This window comes from Bos mutus, chromosome 9 (assembly GCF_027580195.1).
Source record: "Bos mutus isolate GX-2022 chromosome 9, NWIPB_WYAK_1.1, whole genome shotgun sequence".
NCBI lineage: Eukaryota > Metazoa > Chordata > Mammalia > Artiodactyla > Bovidae > Bos > Bos mutus.
The window spans coordinates 15,601,215-15,619,543 of record NC_091625.1 but is presented as its reverse complement, the minus strand read 5'-3'; the positions used below and the strand labels follow the sequence as shown (position 1 = coordinate 15,619,543).

Sequence of the window (18,329 nt, the reverse complement as noted above, 5' to 3'; positions counted from 1 at the left end):
TCCAAGCGATTGATTCCACGCTGTAAATAAGTAATCCTCACCTGATGTGATTTAACTGCAAAACTCCATGCCTCAACCTTGAACTTTACTGCATTATTACATTACCCCATTTCATTCAGAGGGTATACACTACTTTTCTGCTTTACAAATTTTTGTTCATAGGAATCGTACACACCAGCCACGAGGAGAATGGGTGGCTTGTCAGGATGAAGCTCCATCTGCCGGGCAATCCACGGTCCATCAAAATGAGCATACCACCAGCCTTTCTTCTTATTCTGCGGGTCTTTGTACTGGTCAGCGGGGCGGATAAATGGGATGCGGAAGAAACGCTGCTGTCGGTTCATCTCGATCTCCTGCTGCCTGGCAGGAAGCTGGGCTGCCGGGTTCTGCTGAGCTGTCACAGGGAACAAGGACAGTCACCCAAGGGAGAAGGTAAACAGTCTTTAATCCTAGAATGCACCACCAATTTTTTTTTAAAGCCGAGACAGGGGGTCCTAATAGTGAATTTAAAACAAAATGTAAATATGAATTATCTACAAATGAATACAATTCAAAGTGTGATTTTTTTTTTAGAATTTTCTCTCCCCCCGCACACACCCCAACCACCAGCACCACACCACCAGCACCATCGGCAGCAGCAGTAACAACAGCAGCCCCCAGAGAATCCCACAAATGCTTGCATCCCTACCTAAAATGAACTCATGCAACTCACACGGCAGGAAAGCAAACTAGTTCTGTTTACTAGATTTATAGTTTTCCTCCAAGGAGTTCATATGAACGCTGCAGAATGATTTTTATGGGACTATTTATGATGAAACAAACAGCAATTCTACAAATCTAAGGGATTCTAGATATTAGACAATTTAACCACAATTTCCTCAAAGAAGTGAAAGACATAAAAGTTTTCTCCTTGCCAACTGATCTGGGGATGTAAAATGGCCCAGATAACACAGATATTTTATGAATAAGATTTAAACAACTTTATGACAACAAAACTGTAACAGGAAGCATGAACCTTCACTCAGATTTACTTACTCTGAAACTAGACTTCTCTTGGAATAAAATCCATTGTAGTAAGTGGAACATGTATAATATTTGGTTCTCTTTGCCAATAGAAAAGAAAAATCCTTGCTCTTCTGTTAACACTGAGTATTGAGCTCACAGTAACCTCTTTTCCCTTGCTCAATTTTCATTATGGTTGGTTTTTTCATTTTTTTTTTTTTTCCTGAAAACACACAGTTCTCTGGGGCAATGACTTTACATCTTCAGGAGCATAATTATGGCAAATCTGTTTCATATTCTCTATACTCACAACTTTAAAGGTAGACCAATCATTTACTGCAGCTCAGTTAAGAATCTCTCTGAAACTAAGTATGTCAATGAAAACTTGTATGTCTAAGTCAGGACAGTCACATGGCTTTTGTAAGACTTTCCAAGTACTGAAAGGATGAAATTACTCTTATTCTACCTCTTGCACCAATAGCAAAAGCTACAGAGCAGCTGAATTTATTTCTGTGCAAACAACAGAAAGCAAAAAGCAGTTAGCAAAGTTGTATATGCCTATGAAAAGAGAGTCCCAGCTTTATTAGTGATTTAAAAAAGCTGTATCACCTTCAGCATGTTACCAGAGATGAGCTTATTTATCCTCTCATTCCTATTCCCTCAAAACAACTTACAGCTCAGTGTTTCCACTTCGAGTTTTAAAAACTACCTACTCTTCAGGATATACACTAACTCAAAACTAAAACATTTTATAAAAAGGATTAAAAGGAAAAAACCCTGCCTTCCATCTTAAACAGTGAATTAGAACTCAAGGTCCTACTGATCGAAACATACTAGATACCAATGGCCACCCATTAGTACAATCTACTTTTTTTCTTTCAAAATAACAATCTCCTGTTGGATAAAATTAAGAAACCCAACAGAAAGCCTTGGATGGCTTTGTCTACTAATGTGAGAAAGGAAACTGTATTTGGGAAGCCTGGAAATGAACAGTCATCTGGAAAAGTACAAAGATACAGATGTGGAAAGCCTGAAACTAATCTTCTAAACAACTATTTCTTTCACATTCAATTGTTCTTCTAAAGTGTATGAAAACGTTTCAAATCTGTAAGTTTGTAAGTTACTAGAAGCAGTAAAAAATAATTATGTGCAACCATTTGGCAAATAAATATGGCATTATATTCAAATCATTACTGTTCAACTGATTCTAGAAGAAATTTACTGTACACTAAGATGACTCAAAGGTTTTGACATTATCAAAAAAACATGTATCATAGGAAGCTATAGAAGTAACAGAATAATCTCTTCCTATTAAGAGGTATTCTATTAAGCTGTGTACATTATCACATGAAAGTCAGATCTCTTCAGACAGAAATCCTTAGACCATTACAGCATTTGAAACCAGCACCTAAAGTTAGTCTTTATTCTAAAAGACTAGCTGCTTATTAAGATAGAGTTTTGCTACAATAAGAATTGTATATACTCAACTTAAAATGCTAGGTTTTTTAAAAAGGAAGTAATTTGATAAAATAGGGACTTCCCAGGTGGAGCACTGGTAAAGAATCCGCCTGCTAGAGTTCAATCCCTGGGTTGGGAAGATCCCCTGGAGTAGGAAATGGTGAGCTGTTCCAGTATTCTTGCTTGGAAAATTCCATGGACAGAGAAGCCTGGCTAGAGTCCATGGGGTCCCAAAGAGTCAAACATGACTGAGCGACTGAGCACTTTTATAAAATAACAGATTAATTAAATTTTTTTCTGCAAATATATTTTGGAGTGATCCAAATGAAAGTACTCTCAAATTAAGTATCTTAGTACATATAAACCGAAATTAATGTACCACAATTCACCTTAAAATTGTAGCAAAACAATGTTTAGAATAAGTTAGTACTTTATAAAGTATTTTTAACCCATCTTCCAGTTAGCTCATGAGTAACCACCCATTGACTTACGTGAATTGTTCAAAAATGGTGCAAAATCTGTGAACAAATATTTTATGTTGAAGAAAAGATAAAAATGCCAAAAATGTTATATAAGCATTCTTCTAATTCATAACGATTTCCCATCAATGGAGGTGGTGACTAACAGATAAATTCCCTATCCATAGCCAAGTACTTCTATAATAACCTACAAGTAGATGCTGCTTTCCAACTTTTAAAAATCTATTTTGATGTTTGGGGGACATCCTGCTTGATAGACATAGAAAGAGGACCAAAATTTAATTTTTAAACACAGCAATATCCAAACAAAAATCCAAAACAGCAACTTAATAATCAACATGAGAGTACCATCAAAGCATTACTAGAATTTTTGTAGGGGAGGGAGGGAAGAGAATAATTCACAAATTCATTAAAAATGCTTTTTATATAGAGAAAAAGCATTACCACACTTACATATACTCAGCAGGTTTTAATTTCTTCACACTGTCTTAAATCTTAAGCTGACAACATTTTTAGTTAGGGATGATGAAATAAAACTACTCTCCAAAGTCACTGTTTCAAGCAAGTAAATATAAATCTTTACTGGGTAATTTGCTACTACCCCCCAAAATTATTTCTGAAAGCCTCTTTCCAGGGTAAATGTGATGAGGGGTGTGCTCCCCTACTACAGCAAAAGGAAAAGGGTTTCTGAGCCTCCCAATTCCTAACTCTTAACACTAATCATGATTTGTCAATGTCTTACTCTTTAAGGCTATATTTTTGTTAATTGCTACGTTGTCATAATTTTGCTTTCTCAAATTAAGGACTTCTAATCCTTCTAAATATTAAACTGCATAGCCATTCCTTTTATAAGTCAAGCAGCTGCACCATTAGGAAACCTTCTGGAGAACAGAATTTTCTCAAATAAGCTGTTAAGCATCTTGGTGCTCGTCACCTTTCAACTGTACTCCTGTGTCAGAATAAATTTTACATGAGAGAAAAATAAAAATGTACTTTTCAGAGCAGAAGTTACCTTCTACCCTGAAAATACACCATGTTCAATTAAAATTCTCTGAAGACTACATATATGTGGAGTATGTTCATACACAAGTCCTAGTTTTCTTCACATACCTGGATGGGACCCTTGGGAAATTTTCTTAATCTACTCTGTTGTTCTTCCCAGTGGTACATTATGAATGGAAACAGTATGGGAACCAGTAAGGCAAGCCACATTTTATTTGCTCCTTTTGGGGCAAAGTTGGCTGAGTAAGGTGCCAAAGTTTGGTTTGGTACAATAATACAATAAATACTTATATATTCATTAAAAATGTGAATGTCAAATATGAGAACATTTATTTCTTTAAAGAAGTGCAATCATTCAGATGCATAAATTTTAAAATAGAATATAATGAAAGTCAATCAGTTGAAGGTCATGATTAGAACATTACAGCTAAAGATTATCGCTAAAAAAAATACTCCTTTGTCATTTTCACAAAACAGAGCAACTGTGGTAGGAACTTGGTACAGACAGTGAACAGAGAATGGAATCATTGCGTCATCTTCAATTCCTAGAGACAAAGTTTTAAACCAGAGAAGAGAGAGGTAGTTACAAAAGAGCAATGTTTAGAGGGCTTTCCACCTGCCATCTCTTAGTTGCAAGGCAAGCTTACTGCTCTTTCAAGAGTCTTACATTCTGATTGATGACACCCATAAGCAGTTACTAGCACTACTAATAACACTTCCCTTCCTCAATCTAATCTTTGCAACAGCTTAGAAACACTTAAATTTTACCACCTAATTGCCTTTCATCAAACACTGTTTTATTTGCTAGGAAGGTAGTAAGGAGACAAAATATAACCGTGAGCTCATTTCCTAAGTCAGCTTGGGTCATGCATGGCTAAACTATACTATCAAGAATTGGGAATATACCTCTTTAAAAAAAAAAGATATTAATATGCTGTCACCTTGACATTAACCAGAATTAACCTAATAAACTACTCCTATGGTAAGTTGAATAAATGAAATTCTAACTGTTGTTTTTAAGACTGAAATTACAACTCACAGTTATTCTTACTAAATGTTAAAGCTAGTATGTGCTTTGACTAGGTTATGACTCTTCTGCTGTATTCCCCAATTGCACATACACAGCTTTGCCGTTTGAACAGCAAAGTAGCAAAATTCATTTTTAGGATCTCAGTCAAAAAATCAAATTCTGGTTGAGGGAAAATTCTTCTAACCAAGGTACTATTTCTCACTCTTATATTTTCACTGTATTATAAAGTGTTATTTGCAATAAATATTCTTTTTTCATAGTAATCTTTATATTTCCACACTTAATCTTTACATATGTCTGTATATGCATATGTGGAAAGAATACGTATTTACAGCATTATCATACAACTTCCTCAGTAGAGATAATTTTTACCCCTAGACTTTATCTTAACAAGTAAATTCAATACTTATAAACAAATATGACTTTAAAGATGTATCTAACAGAAATAATACTTTGAAAGACAAGCTATCATGGTTGTGTCAGGATCAGTGGACCCACAGTTCTAAAGTAAGAGGAAACTTGGACAGTTTTACCCAAATGCCTTATGCATAATTACATGTAATTATACACATATACTTTGGAACATTCAGAAGTACAGATGTGTTTTTACCATAATCAGTAACAGACTTTGGAGCACGCTGTTCTGTTTCGGTATTTCTCTTCTTGTTCTTGGATTTCCAAGCATGATACACTTTTAGTCGCCTATGAAATTCTTCTCTGCAAGCTGCCAGGAGCTCAATATCTATCAGTTACATAGAAAGATTTAAAAAAAAAAAGCAATTAACATCCTAATTTAGTTCTCTAGCATAATTATTCTTTGGCATAAACATATTTTTAAATGAAGGTTTCATTTTTAAATTAACAGTACAAAATCAAAAGTAAACCAATTATTGACAAAGATGAGTACTTTCATGGTAATACTATTTTTTAATACAGAGCATTTTCTTATGCATAACTACTATCTTATATCTTTACTCCACACAAGAACTCTGGACCAAATAGGTCTTTTATAGATAAGGAACCTGGATCAGAGAGGTTAAGTCACTTGTCCAAGGTCACAGACCAGAATAATAGAATAAGAAGTCACTGTGCTCAAATATAAGCTAGATTTACAAGCACCGCATGTTTTACATTTGTAATTATGCAGATAAACTCAGTGACAAGGGAAAGAACAATAGTGAGGCGTCCTGTACGATTATGACATCTGAGGTCCTAGTTACAGGGTCCCAAATTCAAATACTGTGACTGACATGTGAACACAACTGTGTGGGAGCCCCTGGATACAGTATTTTACTCTGTTCTGTTGGAAGATAAACAGCTTTAAAAAGGAAAAACTCCACTGCCATTTTTCACTCTGCATTTATGGGCCAAAATTCTTGCTGGAATAATCCCATGGACAGAGGAGCCTGAAGGGGTACAGTTCATGGAGTTGCAAAGAGTCGGCCACAGCTGAAGCAAGTGAGCTCACGGACCAAAAGGGTCTGATACATAGGCATTTAGCTATTACGAATTGCCGGGAGCCAGGGTGAGGAACGCCGCCCGTGGCAAAGCTCATGAGGCATACGCAAAGGCAGGATCGAGCCTCAGGAGTCCCCCTGGAAATTCTCGAGCATCTACCCCCAAAACCAGAGTCTGCCTTCTTTACTGCTTTGTGCTCTCACCTACACCTCTGACTTTATGGAGGGCTGTCCCCCATCACCATCTCTCTCTCTGAAGAAGAGTTAACTTAGAGCTCCAGTTAATAAAGTTCCTGGGCGTGACAAGAGTGTTTTAGTTCACAAACTCCTTTGGAAGTTCTCTAGCCTGCCTGAACAGGTTCTTCCGGCCACATGTGATTGTTCACAGCCTCCCAACCGTGAGAGGCATGAGATGTTCTAAACTTTCTAAATACAGATTCCTTTGAGCAGTTAGAAGATTATTAGTATAGTATAGTGGGTTGATTAGAAATTGTATCGGTGAAGGGTTTTCATTTATTGGGCCAATGTTTGCTGCTAAGTTTCCATATCCCTTACCTACTGTGTCCCTGGGAGTGTACTGATTAATATAGTTGGTGTATAGGAATGTAAGTAGTAGCTTTAATGTTTGTAACCTTGGACCCTTGAGTTAATTCTTTTCTTGTTATAGCTGACCACATCTTTGCCCTATAGGAATGCAACTTTATCTAATGCTTTCAGAGGGTGGCGCCTCACTTTAGAATAATCACCTTTAGAGAAAAATAAATTTTCTGAAGAAAGGGTCATAAAATGTTAATAGGCCTCCTGGCCAGAAGATGATGTAAATCACCTAAATTTTTGCATATGGTAAGTTTGCAGGAAGAAAGCCTGGCTTCAATAAGGATCAAGGACTGCTGACCTTGCCTGACTCTACCCCTTCCCCCATTATCCTCTATGCACAACTTAAGGTACAAAAACTACTTTGGAAAATAAAGTGCGGGCCTTGCTCACTGAAGCTTGGTCTCCCCATGTCGCTCTTTCTCTCACCTTCTTGCTGAATTCCCATCTGGAGCGTGGAGGCTCGTCAAGCCTACTAATTTTGCCTGGGCTTCTAAGGTCTGACCGGGGAGGCCTTAGTGTCTCCTCTCCTTCGGGAGAATGGGAGGACGCCTGCGGCCTATGTAGGTGACGCAAACTCCTTGTCTTGGAGTTTTATTGGCTTTCCAGGTAAACCAAGTTATTCAGGCTCTTTTCTTCACTGAATTTCTTCGCTGAGCTATCCCTATTTAACCACTCTTTATATCTTTAATTCTATCGTATCCTGATCGCCGAAGCCGTCTCCCCTTTGAATTTCCTGGATCCACCGGGGCTGGACCCCAGCAACGAATAATGACAGGAATGCTGTGTGCTGTGCTTAGTCACTCAGTCAGGTGCAACTCTTTGTGACCCCATGGACTGTAGCCCGCCAGGCTCCTCTGTCCGTAGGGATTCTCCAGGCAAGAATACTGGAGTGGGTTGCCATGCCCTCCTCCAAGGGATCTTTCCAACCCAGGGATCGAACCCAGGTCTCCAGCACTGCAGGAGGATTCTTTACTGTCTGAGCCACCAGGAAGCACATGTTAGGACAGTCAGTCACTGATACAGCCCCAACTGTAACTTCTCTGCGCTCTTCCTCTCTGGCCTGCAAAATCAATTTAACTTAATATCTGTCTTTTAGCTTTGTGAAGAAACTAGGTCTTCATTGCAAGGTGTGAGTAAAAAGAGAATGGTTTCAACTAATTTATATGAATAAAATTCCCACCCCAATCTAGGTATTTACTTGCCAGCTACGGAACTTTCCCACTTTTCATCCTCCCTGTACACTTACCACAAGAAGTATTGATGGTATCACGGAGTTCTGCGTATTTCCACTTACTAAGATCGTGTTTCTTGGTACCAGCAGCCGCCTTCGTGGCTTGTACAGCAGGGCCTCTGTAATTATTACACATTTTTACATATTGAAACTAGAAACACAAAATGTTGACTAAATAGACAAGAAAATGAACCTAAGTTTGCAAACTGGAAACAACTCCTGGAAAATATAATTTTTTTATCTTTAATAGATGAGATTAAGAATGGTATTCTATGGAATGCCCAGGCAAATTAAAATTTTCCACTGCATCATTTTTGTATTAGATTTTAAATCAGAACTTCTGATTCCAATATTCTAGTACCATGGAGTCAGAAGTTCTGATTTAAATATTTTTTAATTTAAAAATTTAAAATATCTGTTTAAATATTTTACCCACACCTGTTTAAATATTTTAACTCATGGATATATGATCATCAAGACTTAATACATTTATATATATATAGTGTGTATATACATATATTCCTCAAAATCAAAACTACAATGAGGTATTACCTTACACTAGTCAGAACAGCAATCATCAAAAAGTCTACAAATAATAAATGCTGGAGAGAATATGCAGAAAAGAGAACCTTCCTATGCTGCTGGTGGGAATGTACATTGGTACAGCCACTATGGAGAACACTATGGAGGCTCCTTAAGAAACTAAAAATAGAACTACCATATGACCCTGCAATCCCACTCCTGGGCATATATTCAGAAAAAAACTATAACTGGAAAAGATACATGCACCCTGATGTTCATAGCAGAATTATTTACAACAGCCAGACATAGAAGCAACCCAAATGTCCAGCAATAAACAAATGGATAAAGAAGATGTAGGTATAATTAATATATACAATGGAATATTATTCAGCTATAAAAATGAATAAAATAATGCCATTTGCAGCAACATGAATGGACCTAGAGATTATCGTACTAAGTCAGTCAGACAGATAAAGACAAATATCAAGTGATATCTCTTATATATGGATTCTAAAAGAAAAAAAAAGACACAAATGAACTTATTCTCAAGACAGAAAAAGATCACAGACACAGAAAACAAATTTATGGTTGCCAAAGGGGAAAAGGTAGTGGGGAAGGGATAAATTGAGAAACTGGAATTAACATATACACACTATTATGTATAGAATTAATAGCCAACAATGACCTGTTGTATAGCCCTGGAACTAAGCTCAGTATTATGTGATTATGTGAAGTGAAAGTTGCTCAGTTGTATCTGACTCTTTGCGACCCCAGGGACCATACAGTCCATGGAATTCTTCAGGCCAGAATACTGGAATGGGTAGATGTTCCCTTCTCCAGGGGATCTTCCCAACCCAGGAATCGAACCCAGGTTTCCCTTATTGCAGGCAGATTTTTTGCCAACTGAGCCACCAGGGAAGCCCAGGAATACTGGAGTGGATAGCCCATCCATGTAGTAAGGGAAAAGAATCTAAAAAAGTATATACATATAGATAGATAGGTACTTGTGTGTGTGTGTGTGTGTGTGTGTGTATAACTGAACTGCTGTGCTATACACTTAAACGATATTGTAAATCTACTATACTTTAATTGAAAATTGTTAAAAAAATCACATACTTTAAGATCATGAGAAGCACATGATGGGTTAAGGGCCAGTCACCTGCAGACTGCTGGAAGCTGCAGATGACCAAGCCCCAACCATTCCTACTGGCTGACTCTCCCTGGACGTCTGGATATTTACAAGTCCCCAGGGGAGTAGCCAAACTGCCACCCTTTGCAGAAGTCTCCAGATATAAGCTAGAAGAGCTGCTTGGAGCCTGGAAACTCCTGTGACTTTTGAGTTCAGGTCAAAAGTTTGAAAAGTTCTATAAGCAGATAAAAAAATCACACCTTGGTATTCAGTGAGTAATAATATGACAACTAGTAAATTAAAGGAAAATGGTTGTAGGTCACGAGACAGATAACGGAGATTCCAAAGGGTACAGGTACTATAATATGCCCCAACTGGTAGGAACGTTTGAGCGGGAAAATAGAATGAAATAAAAAATAAAATACATATATTTACAATATAAAAAGTAAAATAATAAATAGTTTAAAAATTAAATGGGATAAGCTGTTTCACAGTAATGCTCCTGAGGGACGATCATGGTACAATGTTCAAAATGAGCTCGTATTTTCTCAGCATTTTACATTTTGAAAGACAACAGCAATCATGGCAAACAACCGAGACATAAGACACTTAATGAGACTTATGTTATTTAAAAACGATGCTTGAAAATATGAATCGTCCTTCCTGAAATAAAATTACTCCTTCAGTACTAAGCTTAAAATTGAAACAAGGTACTTATGACTCTTCGAAAGGGGTAGTTATGCATTTTTAGAGAATAAAAAGTAGCATACTTCACCCTACATTCTTAAAAATTGTTAGACATGATGATTTTTAGTCACTTATATGCCAAGTTAAAGAATAATGTGTGCCCGTTTAGTCCTTCCTGAATTTTCATGGTTACAATCTGTGTCAAGTTCACTGTAGAATTTCTTCATAAGCTGTGTAACTGGCATTCTTCATGGAGCTTTTTCTTCTTAAATGTTTTGCTCAAAAAGTGCCAGCTGTGTGTCAGCAAGCTCTCCCTATTACCCTTAACAATAAATTATGCTTTTAACATTATTCAAATATCTGTTTTTTCTTTTCTGCATCCTGAAACCACCATTCAATAAGCTTAACCAAAAAATTCTCTTGTCTTCCTAGCTCTTCTACTAGTCTTTTCTAAAGGTAGCTCAAATTATGGGTTTTTGCCGTTGTTTTCTTTCCTTTTGAAAGAGAAAGTGATTCTACATTATACAGCTTTATAGACTGTCGAATATATATGAGATGTTGATATACATAAGATGTATTTTGATACTTCTAAAAATCACACTGAATTCAAATTATTACTGCTTGAAATATGGTTTTACTGTTACCAACTTTTAATTCATAGTACCTCAAAGAAAAATACACCTGCTAAAAAGCATATTCAGCATCCTAAGAAGTACATAAATCAAATTCACTTAAATGCCCCCCACCCTCATCTTTGGAAGTATTAAGATAGAAAATGAAGCTTCACTTTCAACGACTGATTATTTAGACTTGTTATAAAGACAATCATGTGAACAACAGAGTAAGGCAGTGGCAAAATTGACTTTGATTTAAAAAAAAATTAATTTGAACACTTTCAATTAGCTCTGTAAGTTCAGAATTGAAAGTTAAAAGGTTCTTGATTCATATCCAGGTGGTAACGGACCAGATCCTGCCGGGAAGTTCCATTCCTTGGTGGCTCAGCTTTTACACCTGGTTTTCCCTCCCTGTGCTATGGTGGGCAGGGGCCTTGGGGCCACACGCTTCCTCACTTCTCTTCCGTTCCCCAGGCAGAGTGGGTCTCAGTCAGGGGGCAGCACCACCCTCAGGGGGCATTTCAAAGTGTCCCTTCCGTCACAAGGACAGGAAGGGTTCCCCCACTGAGACCGAACTGGTGGGGTCCCTGGCAAGTGCGACAGCACCAGCAACAAGGGACAGTCCCCTCTGAACACCAGCTGTATCCCCACTGAAAAAGGCCAATTTACAGGCACTCTGGTTGTTGTTTTTTTTTTAACCTTTTTCTACGTTAGTGTGGCAAGAGAGCAGAGTGACATTTCTTGTACAGAAAATTTACATGGAAAGAACAGGCTACTCTATATAACAGGTTCTGGTCCAAGTGATGAAAATATGATTTTGATGTGACACTTATCTCCCCAAATTACACTGCACTAACCTACTCAAAATTTCTGACATCTCTTTCGCCATTTGTTCCCTATAAGAAAAATAATAATCCAAGTTATATAAGACAACTATATAAAAGTATAATAAAAATTTCAATAAGAGTATTGCTTTAGTAACCATACACTATTATTTTACTTTGCAAAAGTTGGTAATACACTTTTTGATATATAGCCATAAAATACAATAAAATTTTTGTTTGACTCCAGTTAAAGTTATTTGAACTTCATTTTTGCAGTAGCAACTTTTGGATAAAGTCTCATGAGAGAGAGCCATGCTCCTGTGATATTTTCACATATAGAATATAATCAGCATGTTCTAAATGCACACAGGGAACTTGGTGGAATTCAGAATATGTACAAGGATTTTTGCACTGGGGTTGCTTGGTAAATATTAATTAGGGCATAATGGTGGTACACCAAATGATCTATTTTATGGTGTCAGAGTTTAAATAAGAGTCTGAGGTGTTCAAAACTCTAAAATTCAAAATCAAAGCATGCCTAAAAATATTCAAATCAAGTACTTGTTAAATTAAAGATCAGAAGTGTTCTGACCTTTCAAGGATAAACATTTCCCAAAGGCAAAAACGTACTTTTTTTTATTAACCAGAAGACTGTAATTTTTCTCAAAATCTGCTTAATTCTGTGTAATGGAATGTTCATGTAATCATGTTCATCGGCTTCCTTAATATTTTATTTTCCTGTTTTGCTCTCTTCCTTCATAATCAATCATTCATTCATTCTATTCATCAGACTCTGGTAACCCCAAAAATCTTATAAGTCAGCAAAAATCAAGAGAAAAGAAGATGGCCATGTTTGCTTCAGGACTCAGAGCTGGGCCCTGACCATAAAGGAGAAGATTCATGGCATTTAACTGACTGAAACAAATTTCTTACATCAACTTGCATTGGTAGCTGTTGCATTCATGGTGATTCTTTGTATATGTGAAAACATCTGAGTACCTACTATCATTTTCTTATAGTTGAGAGTCAGCACTTTCATATTAAAATAAATAAAATATAATAAAAATAAATAAAATATAATAAAATAATTATAGACTGCTGTCTTTTTATTTCTCTTTTATGTGTATTATTTAGAGAAAACTATTAAAGGAGGTTGCATCATTTATGAAACATTTGTTATTGGTACTGGGATCTGATACAGTTAAGAACCTTCAGTACAAAGGATACAGCTGGAAAAATAAAAGCTGTTAAACTTCCAAATTTTATATATATAGCACATATACAAAAATATATGCAAAAAGTATATTTTATGCATATAATGTATATGTATATCCCAAAATGTTATTTAGATTCTCTCTGTGGGGAGATTTTCATAACAAAATGATACACAAACACCACAATTAACAATACATATATATAACTTCAAATTATGAGCTGTTTTAGGTGTTAGCAGAATAAACTATTACACATACTGAAAGACAGCTATCTGCCATGATTCAAATACTTTAAATATTTTGCTTATTCTTATTTATATCTCTACATCTACTTCTATAAAGACATCAGTAAGGGAAATTAAAAACACATAAAATGGGTGTTAAAGTTGAAACAAAGTTAGCAAACACAAGGAAAGAAACCAAATCATGAACTACTGTGACTGAACACCAAAAAGGAGCATAAACATCTTTCCTGGGCAAAATAACAATGATGATGATAGTAACAAGGACGTAAAATTTACTTCAATGAGGAAAATATTTCTCCTAAAAAGTATCCACAACCTATTAAAAAAGAGAAAAAAAAGGTTACACGATTAAGTCAACTTTAAAAGGGAAATGACATACGGTGTCATTGTGCGTCTTGTTCCGTTAATTCTGTGAAAAGAATACACATATTTTAGTCAATACCATAACCAATTCTGAACTGTGGAAATCTGGATTGTGCCAAATTTGTGTTTCAGTGACTTTGCAAATTGATTTTCAAAACTCCATTATCTCTATTTAACCTATGTATGAGAACACTCAGAATTTTAATGTTTTTAAATCTTCATTACAAATGATTAGAAAAGAATAAACTAAAGGCATTCCATGAAAATTAAAGAGTGAATATATTATATCTGGATTTGAAAAAATTACTCATGTGGGGTTTGTGTTTGGTTTTAGTAGAATCTAGAAATGATAATATTAGATAATGTGAAATCATTACTTTGCATCAAGGATCATTAGTGTTATTAAATGAGATCATAATTTGAAATACATTACATATGTAGGAAATAATTCTTACTTAGAAGTTACTGGATGGAAATCCAAGCTGGAAAAGTAACTTAAAATTGTTTACTGCAGCAGAATCTATCTACATATATATTTTTAAATGTATCACACACCCCAAGAACACTTTCATGCCATATATTGAGAACAGAGTTACTTAGGTTCTTACTCATAAACATGTTAGAAAGAGTTCAGTGCTAACTAACGTAACATAAACACTCAAAAACACTTAGTTGTAGCCCATGGAGTAAGATAAAATAATCAAACATGGGAAAATACATAGAGAACATCATCCACAATAAAGTGTTAATGCTTGTAGTACAGCGTATAAAATAACCAGGCACTTCAGAAGTGAAGGAGTTCACAGGGAACCGAGGGTCAGGAAAAGCTTCCTGGAAGACAGCTGGCAGAAAGGACCTGAAGGGACAGTCCAAGGAGGGGACATCATCCCTACAGCTACCCCACAGGAGAACTAAAACTCTTCTGCGGTTCAAGTCATAACTACTTATGTATCTCCTAATTACTTCATAGTGATCCCATCACCCAGTTAATGCTGTTTAATTTAAATCATGGTAGCTCATACCTTATGCTAAAGTTCCTAAATGCTCCACTCTATCCAAGACCACTCACACTGGATGAACTGCATCTTTCTGAGGATGGGAAGGAATCCACATATGAGCTAGTATTTTATTCACAGTACACGGAATGACACTGGATACAGCTAAATATTTCAAATGCTTAAACACAGAGTTAAGCCATAAATACCAAAAAGGGCTCCACCTAAGAGTTTTTCACTAAAGAGCGTCAGCCTTTATAATGTCAGCTGTGTCAAGTGCGGAACTGCCTCACACACATCATGGCCAGCCTTGGCTCACTGGGAACCCGGCCTAGCCCACTAGCTGGTTATCCACAAAGGCTCCAGACACATCACCAAGAGGCACGTGGAAGGAACTGAATAGCAGCTGGGCTGAACCTGCAGTTAAAAAGCCAGTATCAAGCAAACTCACTTTAACTATAGTAAGAATGTTAGTTAATTAAGAGCCCAAAGAGTGGCTCCAAACCAATGAGCTCAAAAATTATTATAACACATAGGCCTATTCAATTTAAATATAACTTTCATGTACAATTCAAGCTCCAGAGTTCCCCAATATAATCATTCACTACAAAACGTGCAAAGGCAACTTAACATACCCTTTTCCTTACCTGTCTTTGTTTTCAGCTAAATAAAATCTAATTGCCACGTTCCAATGTGGACCAAATTTTCTACCTTTCACAAGGAAATAGCAACATCTAGTGGTTGTGTTTTACTTATTTTGTTATAAACAGCACTTGGACATTCTGAAAAGTATGGTTACACACAGGCCCCCATATATATACAACATAGGTACTTATGCATAAAGGAATTCCACATCTGAGTTTTGTTTTTACAAATAAATAATAATAACTAATGTCTGTACATTCTATATTTTTAAAAATGAATCTGTTATAGTAAAACCTTCCTTCAACTTTTACCAAGAACTTCTGTAGTCCTCTGTTCAGTAGGAAGTTAGACATGAGCAGCAAGGGGAGGCCTGGCTGAAAAGAATGCAATCTGATTTCTAAACTCCATCCCAGACACACCTAGGAGAGCTCACAGATGCTACAAGATAACCACAGACTTTGCACCTCCTGCACAGGCACCCTACTAACATAGTGGATACAAAGAGGCTTCTCCAAGTAACCTTTGGCCATGAGGAGCCCAGTAAGGGCTGATGAATATTCTACATCTAATCTAATTATAACAGACTGAATTATACGAAGACATAAGCAACACAGTCTGCTGTTATATAACTTGAGATTGTCAATCGGCCTTGAGGGTATGCCTATTTGCATTCCCTTTCATTGACTGGTGGAGGGTACAAGCCCTACTTTGAACCAGGCATAACAGAAAGGAGACTGGAAGAATAAAAGAGGGAAGCCAAGAGGAGTGGATAGGAAGGGTGAGGAGCCCTCCTTTGGGAGTGTCCGACTAATAAAAGATATGTCTGCTTAAGCTGAAATGAGCTGTAACTTGTCTATTGTTTAACGCTTTTTGGTCCATTGCTCCAAAATTTTGTTGCAAGGAGACAAGAACCAAGGAAGAGAAATAAACTGACCTGACACCTCCACACTCCATACTATTTAGAGATAATTCAGACCTGAGGAGCAAAGTTATTTCCATGTGATTAATCTGCCTTCTTGGAAAGGTAAATCTTATTTATTCTAAATCACAATGGGGAAAGGTATGTGTATGTGTAAAATTTCTCAGGGGTTAGGGTACATGATACATTTGAAAAATTTGCAATACATTCCAGCCTCAAATATATTAAGCTGGATTATAACATATTCACCATTTTTATGCCAGTATCTAGTGGCAGATATTTAAAAACTGTCTACCCTTTATACAATATTTTTTTGATAGTTTCAGAGTAAACCAAGATGTTTCCTTTAAGTAGTTATGAACTGAAATAGCAGTTTTAATTTTCAACACAGCTTGATGAAATCAACAGTTTCACTGACTTAAGGGTAAAAGTAAATACAAATAAATTTTTAAGTGGCAAATATACCAGGACCTAAGCAACGTGATTTTCCCCCTACTTCCCTCTCCGTGGAAGGAGAGGCAAGGCAACAGGTGAGTAAAAGCAGCAGCGCCCTTGCCCAGGCGGCATCGCCCCGCCCATCCGAGCGCCCCACCCCGCCCATCTGTGCCCCGCCCACCTGTGCCCCCGCCCACCTGCGTGCCCCGCCCCGCCCCCGGCCCACACGCCGTACCTGCGCAGCGCCGCAGGGTCGGCCTGTGCCTCGTCGCTGATGAGCTCGGCCTCGCTCCGGGCGATACGTAGCGCCAGCTCTCGGTCCCGGCGCTCCTGCTCCAGAACCGCCTGCTGCTGGGACTCCTCCTCCCGCTGCCGGGCCAGCTGCGCCTCCACCTCTGCCTGCCGGCACAGAAGGCCTTGACGCCGGGCATCTCCGCTTGTTTACCTGCTCATCCCCCTCACTTTGCACACTTGCTCCATACACGTTTTTCTTTTCATTTTTTTTTTAAACTAAGAAATACATACTCTTTAACCAGAAAAATCCCATCTTCTCCCCTTCTATATTATGATTAATGTTTCCTCATGCCCAAACCAAGAATCCGCCATTCTATCACTAGAATATGAGTCTCCCAAACATTACATCAGTAGCCTTGGTGTGACCTGAATACTAACACCTACACTGCAGATTTCAGGAATTTAAAGTCTTGGTTGTGTTCAGGATAAATCAGAAAGCCAAGACAGACAGATACTCAAAATAGGATTAATTATTCTCAGACATGGATTAAAAAAAAAAAAAAAAAAAGATGGTGGAGGTAGAGAGAAAATCTTAATCCTACTAATATTAGCATCTACAAAGTTATAAAATAACATTTTAAAATATGAGATAATTATGTTGTGACTGAATGCTGATCTGACTTTCCCCCTCTGAATAATAACAAACTAATATTTACTAAACAAGGCACTGTTCTAAATGCTTTAATAGGTATTACCTCATTTAATGCTCACAATTATTATTTATCTCCATCCCAGAAAGAAAACTGTGGCCCACAGTCACTCACTGTAACTCCTGCAATATCACAATTGCTGTCAGAGAGGCTGGATTTGAACTCACTTCCCTAGCTCCAAAGTCCCTTCCCATAACCACTTCTGAAACTGCCTTTGCTCTCTAGATAAATCAAAGACAATTTATCTAGTAAATGAAGATCTTGTTTTACAGTTTTGCAGATTCTATTTAATAAGAATTCAGTCTGACTGCCTAGAGAGTACAGACCTGAATACGTTTTTCATCATCTTCCCTTTTCTTTCTTTCTTCTTCTTCTTGTTTTCTCTTTGCTTCCATCTCAAGTTTCCTAAAAAAAAAAAAAAAAAAAAAAAAAAAAACTCTTCAAAAATTAACAGAAAATAAGGAACTCTTCAGAAGAAAGTTTAACTGTTAATAAATAAATGTTACAAAATGGGAAATCAAATTAACCTCCTGGCTA

At 37.0% G+C, this 18,329-nt stretch overlaps 1 protein-coding gene across 3 annotated transcripts in view; it reads right to left on the bottom strand.

Annotated features, from left to right (window-relative positions):
- The window catches only part of MYO6 (myosin VI), a 157,737-nt gene that overhangs the window by 4,848 nt on the left and 134,560 nt on the right, over nucleotides 1–18,329 (bottom strand). For 2 of the 3 annotated variants that reach the window (XM_070376219.1, XM_070376220.1), the window contains exons 27-32: nucleotides 18,119–18,197; nucleotides 17,084–17,247; nucleotides 8,272–8,375; nucleotides 5,582–5,713; nucleotides 2,952–2,978; nucleotides 176–394 (exon numbers count right to left, since the gene is read on the bottom strand). In XM_070376219.1, the coding sequence (XP_070232320.1) occupies nucleotides 176–394; nucleotides 2,952–2,978; nucleotides 5,582–5,713; nucleotides 8,272–8,375; nucleotides 17,084–17,247; nucleotides 18,119–18,197 (725 nt within the window). The remainder of the gene's footprint in view (nucleotides 1–175; nucleotides 395–2,951; nucleotides 2,979–5,581; nucleotides 5,714–8,271; nucleotides 8,376–17,083; nucleotides 17,248–18,118; nucleotides 18,198–18,329) is intronic. The other variant, XM_070376221.1, reaches the window with a different exon arrangement.